Source organism: Cupressus sempervirens, chromosome 3, assembly GCF_028749045.1.
Source record: "Cupressus sempervirens isolate cs-2001-9-10 chromosome 3, ASM2874904v1, whole genome shotgun sequence".
Taxonomy (NCBI): domain Eukaryota; kingdom Viridiplantae; phylum Streptophyta; class Pinopsida; order Cupressales; family Cupressaceae; genus Cupressus; species Cupressus sempervirens.
Window position 1 is genome coordinate 478,969,910 of NC_143120.1, and position 18,209 is coordinate 478,988,118.

The 18,209-nt window shown below is 35.3% G+C and overlaps 1 protein-coding gene across 1 annotated transcript; it reads right to left on the reverse strand.

Annotated features, from left to right (window-relative positions):
• Positions 1-1,281: 1,281 nt before the first annotated feature.
• LOC149567241 (putative LRR receptor-like serine/threonine-protein kinase RKF3) lies at positions 1,282-3,714 on the reverse strand. The gene has a single exon (XM_089817468.1). The coding sequence runs from the start codon at positions 3,600-3,602 to the stop codon at positions 1,647-1,649; it is 1,956 nt and encodes a 651-aa protein (XP_089673594.1). The 5' UTR covers positions 3,603-3,714; the 3' UTR covers positions 1,282-1,646.
• Positions 3,715-18,209: the final 14,495 nt, after the last annotated feature.

An 18,209-nucleotide genomic window follows, 5' to 3' on the forward strand; every position in this document is an offset into this window, starting at 1 on the left:
TATATACAGCCATGAATGGGGTGTGGAGATATGAAGAGATTGATGAATTCAAGCTTAGTTTGGTTGGTTTGGTTGCTGGCTTTTGGAGACGAAATCCTCCATTGGTGACAATCCTTTCGCTCTTGGAAGACAGAGTCAAGGGATTTAAGATCTATTAGCTTCATACTGTGTGCATTCAGCTTCAATTTTTCAGCTACAGGTAAGATTGAAATTGTTCCATTTCCAAAGGCATATCATTGCAGACATTGAACAGCATGGACAGCAGATTTGGAGGTGAGATTTGGAGCAGGTTTGTGGGTAAACAGTGCTGCTACAGTGCATGTGAATAGTGCGCATGAACAATCCTCATTCTGTGTACTTGGAGGTCATATTTCATACCCTAACCGAGCAGCTATTAGATGGGTTGCTAAACTGGACATCCATCCTCAAATTTCGAACAGCAGCGATCATATTATTTCCAGGTTCTTCTACACCCGATTATAATAGTTCAATGAATGTATAGGTGTCATAATTATAAAGAGTTTTGCATATTCAGTCACTGTGTAACAGTCTTTGCACTACAAACTCAGTCACTTTTGTACACAGCTATATGAAGTTTGTATATCTTGAATAGAGGAATAAGTGTACGGAACATTTACGATCAGTCCATAAGAACTCTTTACATTGCATATTTGTAGTAGTGTTCAAGTGCCAAGATATTTGTCCTTGCTATTCTTCAGATCATATGGTCATTGTTTGGCAGAGAAGTATTATAACATCTGAACAAGAACTCAGAAATTATAAATCAGACTTTGCACACCAACTGTTTGACAAAATGTTGTTGAATCAAAACTAAAAATTTCAAGGTAGAATTAGTAGGGTATGTTACAAAGACATAGAATTAGCTAAGAAAAATGTATCAAACCAGAAGAGCTGCAACTCTACTCCTGAAATTCTTCACCATTGCTCTTGCTAGGCTTCTAGGAAGCAAAAGGTTGAGCAAGGTCGGTGGATCTGAGCTGCAGAGTCATGTAGTGGGCTAAAAGTACTCCCTTTATTGTCGGTCATTCAATCTCACACAGATCACCGTCTCTACTATGTTCTAGAATATTGTAGAACTAAAAATCCTTCTACTATACTTTAGAATGTACGACATATTAAAAAAAATCTAAGTTGTTTTGAAGAGTACATACAAGATATTTGTGGTGTTTTTGTCTTGTCAGCAACATTCTAACTTATAAGGTTTCTAAAATTAAAACAAGAATGCAAACACACGACTATAGCACAAACCATCCAATCAAATTCAAGATAAATATTGTTTTTTTTTATAATTACAAAAAATTGCATATATTTAAATTATATAAGTTCAAAAAGTCGTAAAAAATAGTAGCATATGATTGGAGAATTAAATCGGACTGTTGCATTTCAACGCTGCTATAGTATAGTGCCTGCAGCGTGAACTAATATTAAACTTACCACAATAGACCACAATAGAAGAAAGGAACTTTTGACACTAACACCTCTTATTATTTAACTATAATACTTTCCCCATTTGCGTTAAAAAAAATTCTATCTCTAGTGGGACACGCGAATGGAATCAAAGTCAGGAAGCATCAAACGGCGTTTGTCTCACGTACGTTTACCGGGTCACCTCTTTTGCGCCGGCATTATATTGGTGTCTCTCGTTCAACTGTTAAAACCGACAATTCCTTGGAGTTTGAGGAAGAGCTAGAAGTGGACGAGAAGAGGCCATCGGCGGTGTGAGAAGGTATAAGCCACGTAAAGCCGCCCCTGCTACTACATGACGATTCGATGTCCAACTCCATCCTCTGCAGTGTACAAATCATGTTTGGCGAAGGGCTTCCTTGCATGCCTTCCAGAATGGATAGAACCTCCCCCATGGAAGGCCTACACCCAACTCGAGGGTGCGCGCACTGCAGCGCCAGCAACAACACCCTCTCCATACTCTGTCTGCAACCGGATTCCTGAATCCTCTCGTCTATTATTTCGCCAGATTTCCCATTCTGACTCATCTCCACCACCCAGTCGGAAACGAGGACGTGCTCAAGGCGACTAGTGCGCGAGTCGAAAGCCCGACGGCCCGTCAATAGCTCCAGAGCAACGATACCGAAGCTGAAAACGTCGCTCTTGTCGTTAAGGTACCCGTACAGCGCGTACTCCGGAGCGACGTAGCCCATCGTTCCCACGGTTCTTGTGGTGTAGTGCGTCTTGTCCTTCGTTTTCAACTTTGCCATCCCGAAATCGGCCACGAGCGGGTTGAGCTCCTCGTCCAGCAACACGTTCGCCGCCTTGACGTCCCTGTGAAGAATAGCCGGCTTTGCGTCTTCGTGCAGGTAAACCAGCCCCCTCGCTATTCCCACAATGACCTTCAGCCGTTGCGGCCACGTCAGACAGGGGCGGGTAGAGCTGAAGAAATAATCGGCCAGGCTACCGTTCTCCATCAAGTCGTACAGCAGAACCTGCTCCGGCTCTTGGCTAATGATCCCAACGCTGTACCCTTTCAGAGGTAACAAATTCCGGTGCTTGGTGCTACTGATGACCTGGACCTCGTGGCTGAACTCCTCTTCCGCTCGTTGCCTAAAGTCCTTAAATCTCTTCACGGCGATTCGCCTTCCGTCTGGCAGAGTGCCTCTGTACACCATTCCGAAGCTCCCCTCCCCGATCAGATTCGACTCCGAGAAACTCCCCGTGGCTTCTATTATCTCAGTCATGTCGAAGAAAATTAGACCGGTGCTCTCGCTGAGGATCTCGTATCTACGTATCAGCTTCCTCTGCTGCATTTCCTTCACGCTGCGCAGCCTTCTCAGGTACCCGAAACCGGCGGCCAAGACAAGGATGAGCACCGCCATCGAAGAAACGAGCGTGATGATAAGTGCTTTGGCAACCGCGTTGAGAGGCGCTCTTTTATGAGACGGACTAGTACTACTGGCGGTTGCCATGTCAGACAAATTGTTGACGCTGAGTATACAAGAGGCGCCGCTGGTGCCGATGGCGTCATAATTGTTGATGCCTCCTCCCACGTATATTACTACGAACTCTGGGCATTTGGATTTCCCCGACAAGGGGATTTGATTCAAGTAAACGAGCGCCCTGGTCATCGCCATCACGCAATCTCTGCACTGGAAAGTCCCTGGACTCGATGCATTGCAGCTTTTCCTCAGCCCGGACACGTTGGCAGTTTTCTCGAAGCTTTGAAAATCTGTAATATTATTGCAGGTGGAAGAGTTGCTCAGGAAGTTATGGACCCCCAGCCCGCAACTTGCAAGAAGTTGGGATTCGACCCCCCGGCCGATGAGCTGCTCTTTCACTTCATTGACACATGAATCCGCCGTTTGGTTGTCGCGCAAGAGGAAAGAACGAGTTGTGTGCATCCATGAGAATTGGAGGCTTTTGATCAAGTCGTTTATGCCTTCGCAGCAGTGAGATTTGTCTGTAAAGAAGCACTGCCGAAACAACCATCGATGCGCATCCAATTCGCCGGTTATATTCATCGGGCATACTCCGGCCGCGGCTGGCTGCGTAACTGCGAACAAAGTTAGCGCTACCAAAAACATTATCGTGCGCTTCATCTTTTCAGAAATCAAACATGCCTTATTCATCATAACGTAAGAAGATATATATATATATATAGGAAACACATATCGAGGGGAAGAATTGGGACAGACTAATGTAAAATCTGATAATGGGAATGGAAGGGTTTTTGAGTCCACATTCAGCTGCTGGCAAGAGTCGACGACAACATGCTTTCACATATGCTCATTGCCCAACTATATCAACACTTCATTGGTTACTTTTGCTTTGCAGTATTATTTTTTTCCTGGTTCATCCCACGTTGTTCAGGCTTGTGACCGATCTTTTGTCCTGATTTGGAAGTCATCATTTCCTGGTTCATCCCACGTTGTTCAGGCTTGTGACCGATCTTTTGTCCTGATTGGGAAGTCATCATCACTGTGTCACCGCGGAGCAACTACTTTCGACACTCTGCACTTTTTTGTTTAAAAAGAGTAATGCAACTTACTATGCAGTTAAATCCACAATTGCTTGTGCTATGGAATCAAATTTCCCACGCGACAATAAAAGCAAATTTCATTAAAAATTAGTTTCTAAGTTCTAAATGGAGTCAAGGGATTAAAACATATAGTTTTTAAAAGTTCTTAATTAAATTAAGACTATACTCTTCCCTCCTTTTACTTTCACATATTTTTCATATGGTCTAAGAAACTTGCCTAATCATACTTCCAAGAATGGTTGTTTATTTTTTAATCTATCTTTAAAATATAATTTTCTCACAAATTGTTACCAGATGTACAATGGAATCAAATCTCTTACACGGCAATAAAAGCAAACTTCATTAAAAATTAGTTTCTAAACTCTAAATGGAGACAAGGGGCTAAAACATATAGTTTTTAAAAGTTTGTAATTAAATTAAGACTATACTCTTCCCTCTTTTTACTTTCACATATTTTTCACATGGTCTAAGAAACTTGCCTAACCATACTTGCAAGAATGGTTGTTTATTTTTCAATCTATTTTAAAATATAATTTTCTTACAAAGTGTGACTAGATGCCTAACTATACTTGCAAGAATGGTTGTTTATTTTTTAATCTATCTTTAAAATATAATTTTCTTACAAAGTGTGACCAGATACTCAAATCACTTCTAATAAAAGAACTTACTTTATTTTGTGATATTGCTATCAGGATTTAACTGTGTAATTTTGAGTCAAACTCATTGACCCATGTTTCATGAGTAGTGATTCAACATGAATCCATCCCTCATGAGAATAAACAGAACACTTAGCACTCATTGGATCTAGGTGATGCTCACAAGGGTGAAGCACCAGGACTTCCTAGGAGGTCACCCATCCCAGTACTACTCCAGCTTGAGCATGCTACCTATCAATTGAAATTATCTCCTACTTATCAATTGATGAGCTTAAGGGGCTTTCTGATGAATGGTTCATAAGGCACAACACTTGGTGAAGGTTTTGCAAATGGGGTTGCAAGCTTTGGGTTTAACCATGGAGGAAACTCTGTAGTTAAGCGTGCTCAGGCTAGAGTAGTATTGGGATGGGTGACCTCCCAGGAAGTCTCGATGCTTCACCCCTGTGAGCATCACCTAGATCCAATGAGTGCTAAGTGTTCCATTTATTCTCATGAGAGATGGATTCATGTTGAATCACTACTCATGAAACATGGGTCAATGAGTTTGACTCAAAATTACACAGTTAAATCCTAATAGCAATATCACAGTTTGACTTGCTGTGGAAATTATCTCCTACTTATCAATTGATGAGCTTAAGGGGCTTTCTAATGAATGGTTCATAAGGCACAACACTTGGTGAAGGTTTTGCAAATGGGGTTGCAAGCTTTGGGTTTAACCATGGAGGAAACTCTGTAGTTAAGCGTGCTCAGGCTGGAGTACTGGGATGGGTGACCTCCCGAGAAGTCCCAGTGCTTCACCCCTGTGAGCATCACCTAGATCCAATGAGTGCTAAGTGATCCATTTATTCTCATGAGAGATGGATTCATGTTGAATCACTACTCATGAAACATGGGTCAATGAGTTTGACTCAAAATTACACAGTTAAATCCTGATAGCAATATCACAATTTGACTTGATGTGGAAATTATCTCCTACTTATGAATTGATGAGCTTAAGGGGATTTCTAATGAATGGTTCATAAGGCACAACACTTGGTGAAGGTTTTGCAAATGGGGTTGCAAGATTTGGGTTTAACCATGGAGGAAACTCCATAGTTAAGCATGCTCAGGCTGGAGTAGTACTGGGATGGGTGACCTCCTAGGAAGTCTCGGTGCTTCACCCTTGTGAGCATCACCTAGATCCAATGAGTGCTAAGTGTTCCATTTATTCTCATGGGATATGGATTCATGTTGAATCACTACTCATGAAACATGGGTCAATGAGTTTGACTCAAAATTACACAGTTAAATCCTAATAGCAATATCACAATTTGACTTGCTGTGGAAATTATCTCCTACTTATCAACTTACTTTATATTAATATTAAAATGAAATGATAATGGTAGATAACATGAAATTATCTTTCAACAACTATAAACTAACAAAATATGGTATCCACTTTTAAACAATGGAAACATTTTATTTTTTAATAAGAAAAGATTTAGCATTATAATAATTTTAATTATTTCTATATTAGTAAAAGCATTCTTTTATCCATTTTCATTTTTTGATGATGGGGAAAATAATTTTATCAATACAAAAAATATAATTTTCTATGTTCTACAAATTCCTTAAAAAGATTAAATTACTATAATTACACTAGTACATTAGATGCCTCTTTGCAAGATGACTATGTGTTGTAGTCGCAACGGTTGAGTGTGGCAAGTGTGACACATAGAGGTATCACAACAATTCTATCACACATTACCATGGTCTTTTCTTGTTCTCCCAATTGTAACAGTTCTAAGTGTCGTAAATTGACTTTGCAATTGCGTACACATGTCATTTCAGATTTTGGTGAATGTTGACTATGGTGTCACAATAATTAGTCAGGTGTCACAATTGCCACGGTGTCTTGTCGAATGTTTCCATGACAATGTCATCATTTGCAAAGCTTAGTCATAGGAAACAACTGTCATAATATATAGTACAGGTGTTGCAATTACCACGACGATCTATCAAAATTTTCTATGATAGTGGTGTCATTTGCAAAGCATAGCTGTGGGAACTAGCATTTCAATATATGGCTAGGTGTTACACTTACCATGATCACCTGTCAGACATCTCCATGGCATTGTCATCATTCGCACAACATAGTCGTGAGAAGCAAGTGTCACAATATATGACAATGTGTCACAATTGTGAAGGCTATATGTGGAAGATTTCCACAAGAGTGTCGACATTTGCACAACATGACCATGGAAAACAACGTTGTAATATAAGGTTAAGTGTCACAATTGTGATGACTATATGTAGAAGATTTCCACAATGGTGGTATTGTTTACACAAGATGACCATAGGAAACAATGTTGCAATATAAGGTTAAGTGTCACAATTGTGAAGACTATATGTGGAAATCTTCCATGGTGGTGTTGTCATTTGCATAACATGGCCATAGGAAACAAAGTTGTAATATAATGTTAAGCGATGACAACTACATAGTCTTTGATAGGGTCATCACCTTCTTGAAGATCACATTTGAGACACCAAGGTTGAATGCGATATAGATGGCTCTCTGGCAATAATCTTTGATCCCCCTACTCTTTTTTGTAAGTTAAAAATCAAAGAAACAAATATGAACACATGTTACTATTTTTTGCTACAATTTTTAACTTACGAAAGAGAGCGGATGAGTTGTGACTCTTGAATTTTGGTCATTGCAAGGGAGATCAAAGACTAATGACAGAGACCTATCTATGTCACATTCAAGCTAGGTGTGTCAAACATGATCTTTGAGAAGATGACGACCCTATCAAAGACCATAATGCATCACCCAAATTATGTCTATTTCTTCAAGCATCCACAAGCACAACCAAATTCAAGATATTTTTTATTTTCATTCAATGTAAATGAAAAATAATAATAAAATAGAGCATACTTCACTTACCTAACTGCTAGCAAGAGTCATTCCCTAGTACTCACAAGTCTCAACTTAAGATTCTGCAAAAATACTATGGGGATACACACATTTATTTCCATATTTTTTACTTGACTTATGATGAGCTAAAAGTGTAGAAGTTGTGAAAACCAACTTCATAGATCACCAAGAACACTTGCATGCAAATAGCCTGTACTGAAGAGAAACTAGAAAAGGAAAAAGTAGAGCTTGGAAAATCTCAACGGTGTGAGAGCAAAATTGTATTCCAAGTTATGAAAACAAAAAGTACAAAAGTTCAACCTTAAAGGTGAATGAAACCCTAAGGGAAATAAAACTAGGTTTGCGCATTATAATTAATATAAAATATTAATTATATGCACTTAAGAGTAAGCTTAAGTAACTAGTGTAATAAACAACTTAATTAACTAAATCAAGATGATCTAATTAATAATCATAACAAATAATTAGTCTAACAAAAAGTGTGTCATTACTCTTTGTTTAGAAACTTATAGCTACATGTCTATCCTAGCTCACTTTTTCAACTTTCTCCACTTTAATTTCTATAATAATTGTAAAGGATTAGAAATAATTGATATCAAACAAGGATGCAATATACTCTAGCAATTAACCAATTATAATCTACCAATTTGGTAATTATGTGAAACAAAGATCTTGTGGCCATTAGGAGTAGTGTAGGAGGTTTCACTTGAAGACCTTCAAGATCTTTTGTTAATTTCTGTCTTAGAATTTATGGTTAGTGATTGGATTTAGGACTTTGAAAAATAGTGGCTATAAGCCACTTCACTATTTTTAGGACTAATCAATGTAATTTTTCTTTTTTGTAATTGGTTACATTTAAAAACCATATCATGTAGAATGCAAAATGCCACGTATTCTATCACCTGAACAATAACCAATTCTCTATATTCTCTTTTCTATGTTGTGTTGTTTGGTTATGAGTAGCATTTAAACTATGTGAGCTGTTTTAATTAGAGTCATACAAGTAACTTACATATCTATTCAATTATATCTTGATAAGTAGGAGATATTTTCCACAGCAAGTCAAATTGTGATATTGCTATCAGGATTTAACTGTGTAGTTTTTTAGTCAAACTCATTGACCCATATACCATGAGTAGTGATTTACACATGAATCCATCTCTCATGAGGATAAATGGAACACTTAGAACTCATTGGATCTAGGTGATGCTTATAGAGGTGAAGCACCAAGACTTCCTGAGAGGTCACCCATCTTAGTACTACTCCAACTCAAGTGTGCTTAACTACCAATCAAAACATGATCAATGGATTCATGTGTGAATCACTACTCATGGTATATGGGTCGATGAGTTTGACCCAAAAGCTACATAGTTAAACCTTGATAGAAATATCACAATTATATCTTATCATTTCACCAAATTGGAAAACTTTATAATAATTATCTGGTCTTTCTAAAAGACGTTCCTAAAAGTGAAATATATTTTTCTAGAGGCCATTCTATGGATAATATAAATATATAGGGGACGCAATTCAGCTAAAGGATCCATTCAGGATATGAAGTCATTATTTTTCTTGAAAAAGTGTCAGTCATGGCCCCATGATAACTTTGGTAGTGTTGCACTTCAAAAACAATTAATGGTGTGCTTTCATGTAATAATGGTAAAGGGGATTATGGATGGATCCTTGTTACAAAATGTCTTAAATTTGGCTAGTTGGTGTCAATAGTTTATCATTTTGCAACTCTAAATTGAAGTGGAATATGTATCAAAGCATTCTAAGAATAAATCAAATTGCTCATCAAGTCCAAGATGTTCCTGGTATAAGCTAGCCCATTCATTTTCCTACTTGTTTATTTTCTTGAAATGCTTGTGCTCTTTGATTTTAAAAGTTTGCTCCATGTAATGCATCAAAATTTGTCATTGTTTTTATATGTGAAATACTAGTAAGTGGATTGTTTGGTTTATGTGTTAACATTTTGCTTGATTCCTTTTTTAATTTTGAATTCCTAGCTCAAATTTCTTTGCTTGATGGATAGATGAATACATAAAGATTGAATCCCATGTTTATGTTGGAACTATAATTAGAACAATTTTTATGTTTTCATTGATGTTAAATTTTACTAGTAAGACATTTCTTAACACTATAGAGTGCCATATTATTTTATTGATGAAGAGGATCCATAAAGAGAAATAACAAGATAAACTAATAAAGTGGTTGAGTAAAGAGGAGTAACTATAATGGAACTACAAAGGGTGCTTGATTAGTTAGTATTTGACAAGATCTAATATTATTTGATCATTGTATTAAGTGTAGAAGATATGATTGATAGATGTCAACAAGTTGTATAAAACACTAGTTTGACTGAGCAACATATTATTAGGTCAATGAAGATGTTAAGCATTACTGAGAAGAAGATTAAGGAACTTAAGTATTAGTTGAGTGATGGTAATGATTGAGTGAGATGTAGGTAAACTAGAGTAATGACCAAGCACAATGATGGCCAAGCAAGCTAGTGTAAGTTGATCAAGATAGATTAGTAGTGACCAAGCTACCCATTGATGATCGAGTATTAGCAAATTAACAGTTTGAGAAAGAATCAAGATTTGAGGCTTACACATTTCAATTTAAACAATAGTTAAAATATGTTAAAGATAAGAATTAATGAGCTGATGCATTTAATGTATGAACTAAGTTTGTTAAGTGATCTAAGGTGAAGATTCAATGAGAAGTTTCTAGAAGTTTCAAGGAAAGAAGAAGAAAGACAAAACAATGAATAGATTTAATGAATCTGATCAACCCTAAGATCTATGCTTAGTTTAAGTGGAACAAGATTAAACCTATCTATTTTTAAAGAGGCATATGAGATGTTGTACAAGCTAGTTGGTTGGTGAATTTGTCAAGAATAAGTGGAAGAACAAGAATTGTAGAGGAAAAGTGATAATTTGGTGATAGTGAGATTGCTTGAGGTGTTGCCAAGAAGATCAAAGATGGAGAATGTGATGAAGATCAGTCAATAAAACAAGAATGAGATGAATGTGTATTTGAACATGCAAAGTGATTTTAAATTTATTAGATCAACCTAGCTATTACATTCTAACCATTGTGGCAGTAAAATTCTTTAATCAAGGTTGACCTAATAGTCATGTTGTTAACCCTTTAATCAAGGTGACATTCTGATGGGATATTTTTGAAGACCTCTAACAAAGCCACTCATAATAGGGTGATTAAATCCTTTTATAGGGTCACACCTAATAGTGTTATTTGTAACCTTTAACAAGGTTGGCTCTTAACCAAGCTCACTTTAGAAAAGTGAAAAAGTGGTAGCATGTTACTTGGTAGTTTTTCCCAAATTGGATTTCCACGTTAAAATTTTTTGTCATATTTGTGTGAATGTTTTTTCCTTGTGTCATTCTATATACAATTATATGTTTCTTCAATTTGGCTAACACTAAAACAAAGAGCTAAGCGTTAATATCAATAAGTTGAGTTACTAATAATTTTTTATATTGACCAAGTAGATTTATGAGTTTGATTAAGTTTTTTGAGAGTTGAATTGGTACATATGGACCTAGGGATAACTGATTCACACCCCCCACCTCTTAGGTATTGTTATCATTCTAACAATTATTATTAGAGTTGTGGTTATTGCAATGAAAGTTTCAAGGGACTTAAGAAAAAGATCAAGATGTACAAGAGAGAGGCACCCAAGCTGAACAAAGAGAACTTCCTAGCATGACAATGTCTGATGAGATTGCATGACATGATAATGAAAGAAGGAGAAATTGTTGGCCAATATTGTGGTTTAGTAAAAAAAAGTGGCCAATATTTATTTATTTGTTCATTATCTTGACTTGGATACATGAAATTTTAGAAGGTGATGTAATTTATTAATTATATGAATTTACTAAATTGTCTCATAAGTGAATTTTAATTTGATTACATAAACAGTATAGTTTGGAAATACTCAATAGACGCTTAAAGGATTCATCAACCCTTTCCAATGCCTATAGCAACGAATGTGATTTTCATTCCAGTAGGAACAATACCTCTACCAACATCATAGAAACATACTATAATTTTATCAAATAGGGATAGGTATGTTAGCCATTCTAAGCTAACCATGAGTGTGTACCTACAATTAAGGTAGTAGTGGTAGGAAGAGTTGGGGTTGGATTAGTAAATATTAAGGCTTCTACACTTGTTGAGTTATACAATTGCCTCAAAGACCATGAAGAGATGCATCTTGAGTACTTAACTTTCTATCAACCTAATAAAATATTTTTATATCAAGGTGTCAATAAACTTAGTTTTACCTTTCAAAAAAATTTGTAGTTGTGTTTTGCCCTGTAAATTTTGGGCATGACATTCTAGTATCAGAGCCTAGTTTTGCAAAACTAGGCGTTAATGGGTCCATGAAAAAATGTACAATTTTTTGAATGTTACCTTAAGAAAATAATAATTTTAATGAACCTACCTTTCAAGCTAATGGCCTCTATGAATTAATCAAGTGAAAACGCAAATGTCCTTAGGTAAACAACTCAACACTAAGTGATCTTAAATTATTAATGATAGTAAAGGACCTTGTAATAACAACATGAAGATATAATAATACAGTAAAGAAAAATAATATCTTATTGCAAAAGAGATTATGCTCTCCTAAGATAATTGAGCCATAATAAGTAATGCATTCTTGAAAGTACAAGTAAGTTTAAGACCTTAATGAGTAATATTATTTAGTCATAATACTAATATGTTGAAACTTCAAAAGATTAAAATATGCTAAAAATGGAGTGAGAAGAATTAATGTTGAGTGTGTGTAGCTAAAATCCTTAAATAACATGATAATGATGAAAATTGTATAATACCCCTCAATGGCCATAAGATCTAAGTAGACCATGATCATATCACCCATAAAGGAAGTTTTTATATATACCAAGATTTGAAAGGATCAGGTGAATATATGACTTATTTCAATGATAGTATATCCTTAAGTGAAATTGAGGAATCTCCATGAACATAGTTTTGTTCTTTTGGATTGACACAATACAATTAATTAAAATTGATAAGAATAACAACTAAAATAGGATCATAAGGTTTTGAATAGATACTCTACTATGAAGTTTCTGGTGGAATAATGCTCAAATATTAATTATACATTAATGGTAATGTTTTAAGATTCAAGTATTGTGACAGTGGCTGTATATTTTTTGGTAATGGAAGCCCCACACATAGATAGAGCATAGTCCCCTAATTCCCCTTAGAATGTGATATTTGAAAGGGTGTTAGCCTTATAAGTATCCATGTATGCAATACCTATTATGGAAATCTTAGTGCAAACTCATTCCCTAGAGAATTAATCAATACACCTTGAATGGTGCTTGTTAGGAAAGTGTGCTAGATTAATATAGAGGATCCCATGGGTCCCTCTAGTCATGATTCTTTTGTATCATATTCCAAGGTGTGTGAAACAAACCTTGATCATTTAGTATAGCCAAAGGGCCATTAGTATAATTGGTGTAGAATCTCTGTCTCTGGATAATTTTCAGTAGTTCTTGATAGTAATAGGTAGAAAGGAAAGTAGCCATAGTCTATTGAAGAATGAGCTCCTAGACTCAACAACCTCATCAACAATAATAGTTGGATCATACTCTTTCCTATTGCAAGAAAAGACTGAAAAATACAAGAGTTTTTTCTTCGCATGCCATTGATTTCTAATGTAGCTATAAGACAAATTTCCTCTTCTTTCCATTAGGAAACTTTGCTACGGTTGCATTATTCTTGAAATTTTAATTTGATGTAAGTATTGTTGTTCTCAAGTTTCATATATTTTACCAATTATGTGGAGTATTTATTGCATTGATTTCTTATCATAGTCCCATTGCCTTGAGGACATACCTTATTTTAATTGAAGATTTACCATTGTGGCCACACTTGTGTTTATTTTCCTTTAATTGGTTATTTTTATCCTGGATTTAAGTTATGTATGAGGTATTTTCTTGTGAATGGTGTTGATAAATGTGTTGTACTATGATTTATGAAATAGCCATACCAAGAGGTATTCCTAATAATCTACGCAGAACATTGGGGCACCATAAGATCATCCTATTATAAGATATGAAGCTTTTAGATAGGGTCCCTAGAACACCACCCCTTCTTATAGCATAAATATGAGCTCATTCAAACCATAGATAACTTAGGAATAGATTATCCATTGACTTTTTACAGTGTGAATAGACACCACATTAAGGACCTTAAGTAAGGGTGTTAAAAGTCGTAAAAATATTTAATGGGCACTTGAACAGTTATGTCTAGGTAAGGTTGTGTAATCATTACAATAATGGAAAAAATTGTGCTAAGAAAAAGTAGAAGAACAATCAAAACAAGACTATGGAACTTGGAGTAGAAGCTATGTGACACTAGTATTGGTCAAATATCTAGTAATTATGCCAAACAAGAATAGTACATAGTGACCAAGTTGTCCAACTATGACTCAACCAAGAAGATAACACAGTGATAACCAAGTGTCCACATTTGACGACTTGTAAGTAAGTCTTGGTATTTAACTAAAATAATTGAATTCTTGAAATGCTAATGGAAGATAGACAATCCCATCAAGGAAATATAGCTTTCATCGATAAGTTAAATTTTGGACTACAATCATAAGATTTAGTCGGTGCCAAGGAGAGTGAATAACTCAGGCCAATAAAGAATAAAGTTAGTCTATGAGAACTAGTAGAGAATATGATAACATTGGAAGTGAATAATTATCAAACACAGGGTAGTGTATGTAGAAATTAAAGTTACCAAGAAAATGAACTTCAAACATAAGTATAACTAAGAAAGAGGAATAATTTTGACTATATGGTATCATCTACAAAATAAATAGTTTGATAGTACTACCAATTGGTAAATAGAAATGACATCAATTAAACAAGAATGGGGAAGCTGGTAATAAGAATTCACAAACATGAATGACTTGACTTGACAATATGGACTGCATTATGTTATATTGAACTTCAAATACATTGTCAGTATTATTGTATTCCTGAACCCCAAGAGATTGGGTAGACATCAACAAGCCTTAAAAACTTTAAGAAATTATTGTCCCAAGTAAGAAATTATGTAAGGGATACTTATGTCAGACAATTGGGAATTATGGTAAGTACACTAATGGTTGGATGATACCTAATCAATGGAATTGCATAGTAAACAATCTTAGAAAAAATTATCCATACCATGAGTTATGGCCAAAGTTTATAGTCCCTTAAATTAAATCATGTATACGTGCATAAAGTTGTTACGAATGTTATGAAACCTCTAAAATTGGACCATATATGCTATGACTAGGTAAGTCCTATAGATGAAGGCTATGTCCCTAATTTTGGATGACTTCTAGGAGGAAGTCAAAAGAAAGGGGGGCAAGATGTAAGGCCCCTTCCCTAGTACCCTATTATAAATCTTAATAACACGAATATGACTAGATCTAGGAAGAGTAAGGAGATGAGATGTCATGTTTTTTCCTCTTATGTATTGAATGTGAATTATATATTGTTACCATACGCCCTATGATAGAACAATGGTAAGAAGGTTTTGGGATCTAAGTATGTCATATTGGCCTTTTCCTTATAAAAAATGAACCTGAGATCTTATTGAGACTGATATATATTTTAGTTATTGTTGTACTAAGTACCCTATAATTAGAAATTACATTAGGTTGATAAGCTAAGAACCTTGGAATAAAGTCATGAGATGCCATAATGTAGAAACCATGTCGATGGATTTGTGTTGTTTTATGGTCTATTAGGATAACTGAATTAGATGGTTACTATGGAAAAATGAATTAACACCCACCCTTGTGAATATTACTTATAGTCACAGATGAAAAATACTATAAAAAATGGATAAGGGTCTACACGGTAGAACTTAGTATGATGTAATGTAATAAGTCAATTATTGCACAACTAGTATTGAGAGGATATGTTGATATGAAAGGACAAATTTTATGGCCCAATAAAATGTAACAGATTTATTCTATGATTGATTTTGGAAACTATGTGACTATGCAAACATCTAGGTTACCTGACATAATTGATACATCTTGTAATGTATTATCTCATAATGATAACGGCATACTATTAGGAATCAAACTATATTTAATTGAATCAAAGGATGCTACTTGTGATGTTTACATTTTGGTGATTTTTACCTAAGATGTGTATTCAGAACTAATTTTCATGTTGGCTGATTTAACAGTATAGATTCAATATTTCACCATTATGATAGGAATTAGATTATAACGTGGCTTAAAATATTAATTGGATCACATGATTAGATATTAATGTTGATATGAAGATTTTGATATTTTAATGTTTTAAATGCTTTATATGAAAATGATTAGAACATAAAAGTTGGTTATGACAATTAAGTGTGTAATGGGAATTATTTAATATGAAATTTTTCATGCACCTATATACATGCATTTTATATAATTTTACATTGGGCTGTTGATGTTTGAGTTTAATGTGCAGACAATTTAACCATGGAATTTAATCGGAGAAATAAGGTCCAAACTTATGTGAACACAGTATAGCCAAGGTGAATCTTTAGAAGGATTCAAAAGCCTTGTTGTGATGTATTTGTCTTGTAAATATAAGCTTGTATGTCTGTAATAAATATATATTCATGAATCAATTAGGGGCATGTCATTGTAATCTGTAATGTCTTTTAATGTCTCACTTGACACTTGTAATTGTCTATGTGTTGATGACATGTCACCTAGGGCTTAAGTCATGGTTTCACTTAACCTTAATCTAATTGCCCTTCAAAAGATTTAAAAAAAACCCACTTGAACAAAGGATAGGATGGGTCACCATCAAGGGAAACTCGAATTCAAACTTGACAAGGATTTTAGAGGGTCATTATGTGGTCCCAAAGTACTATTTTTGTGAAAATATGTTATCCATATGTCAGCATAACATGTTAGGGGCCTAAATTTGACCATTTTATTGCTTAGCTAGCCTAGGGGATCCCTTAACCATTGCATTCTTCCACCAATTCGAAAATTGAGTTGTCCCATCAGTTCATCCCCATCTTTCCTCTTAGTCAAAAGTAACAAATTTGGTAGGGACAAAGTTGTAAGAGATAGTGGGAGAGTCTTTTTAGTGGACTTGGACAAAATAGTGGGGTGTTCACCCGCTCTCTAAGTTTAGAGACAATTAGGGTTTGGGGGGAGGAAGGACTAAGGAGAAGAGAGCTCTGCACAAAAACTTTCAGTTTGCCTTTAGCTTGGACCAAGGTTGGTTCCCATGCCATAACTCTCATTGCACTTTCTCAATGATGAATGTTCTTGTGCATATTGTGTTAAAATTCATGTCATGTGTTTGTGTTGAGATTTTTGGTATGTGTCATTGTGGTGATGGATTTCTCTTGCAAATTTCTTTCTTGTTTTTGTGTGTGTATGAATGTTAATGGGTGTGAAGGCTTCACTCACCCTTGGGAGGGAAGAGATGCCTTGGGTGAAGGGGTTAGTTGGGCTCAACATTGAATTTGAGAGAATTTCCTCTTGGAGAGGGTTTTTTTTTTTTAATGGAGCATGGGCTCCATTGAAGCCATATGTCTTGCTTGTAATTATGGGAGGTATATGTGTATTAATGTGATGAGGAGGATGTATTTTGATAGCCTTGAAGAGGCATTATGCAATTGAAAATTTATATGTGTATATGGATATGGCATTCTCCTCTTTGGAGAGCCCACCTTCACCCATTATTTTTATGATACCGATAGTGAATCATTGTGTTAAACCTTGAAGGGAGTTTATATGTGTTGTAACGTTATGTTTATGCATTGTTATTGCTTGAGTACAACCTATTTGAGCCTTTTTTCCCTAGCTCAATGGGTGGCTTCTTAGAAGCCTAGGATGGGAGGTGAGCCTCCATAGTTCTTGTGGAAATGGTTTTGCAATTTTTCTGCTCATTAGATCCAAGGGGGAAAAAAGTCTAATATCACTCATGCATTGATAGAACAAGGAAAGGATATGTCATTGTGTAATGTATTTAAAAGGATGAACCCTTTTCCATGTCTCAAGAGCATTGCATTTGTAAAGTCATATTCCCCATTGTAGTTTGGTGTAATGTATTGTGCAAGAAAGATCAACATGTTATGTGCATTATTGTGAGGAGTGGATTCATAGAAGAAATGAAAGAATTTGGTGATTATCATGTGCATTGTATTGTAGAATGCATTTAGATGTAATGTACAGAAAGAATATAGTTGCATTGTATGATATAATAATATGCTTTTAGATGAAATGAAGAAGAAATGTTTCTTTTGGTATCATAATGATCACAATTGGGAATAAAAGAGATTCATTTGATAGACATAGAAATTTATACTTAAGGAATGTACAGGTGTTGCAAGTGGAGCATTGAATTAATGTAAGATAATGGCTTTCAAAAGTTTGACCTTGCAAAGAAACCATATTATTCAATATGAAATATCACCTAAGTTCTATTAATGAAAGGATGAAGGAAATTCAATAGTTCATTGATCTATTTTTAATGATATGCTTGAGTTAAGTAAGTTCACTAAATTAGATTCCCACATTGAAATGTGAAGAAAATATCAAGGT

Bases quoted from the DNA above. Each gene is read 5' to 3' on its own strand.
- LOC149567241 (XM_089817468.1), bottom strand. From the start codon at position 3,602: ATGATGAATAAGGCATGTTTGATTTCTGAAAAGATGAAGCGCACGATA.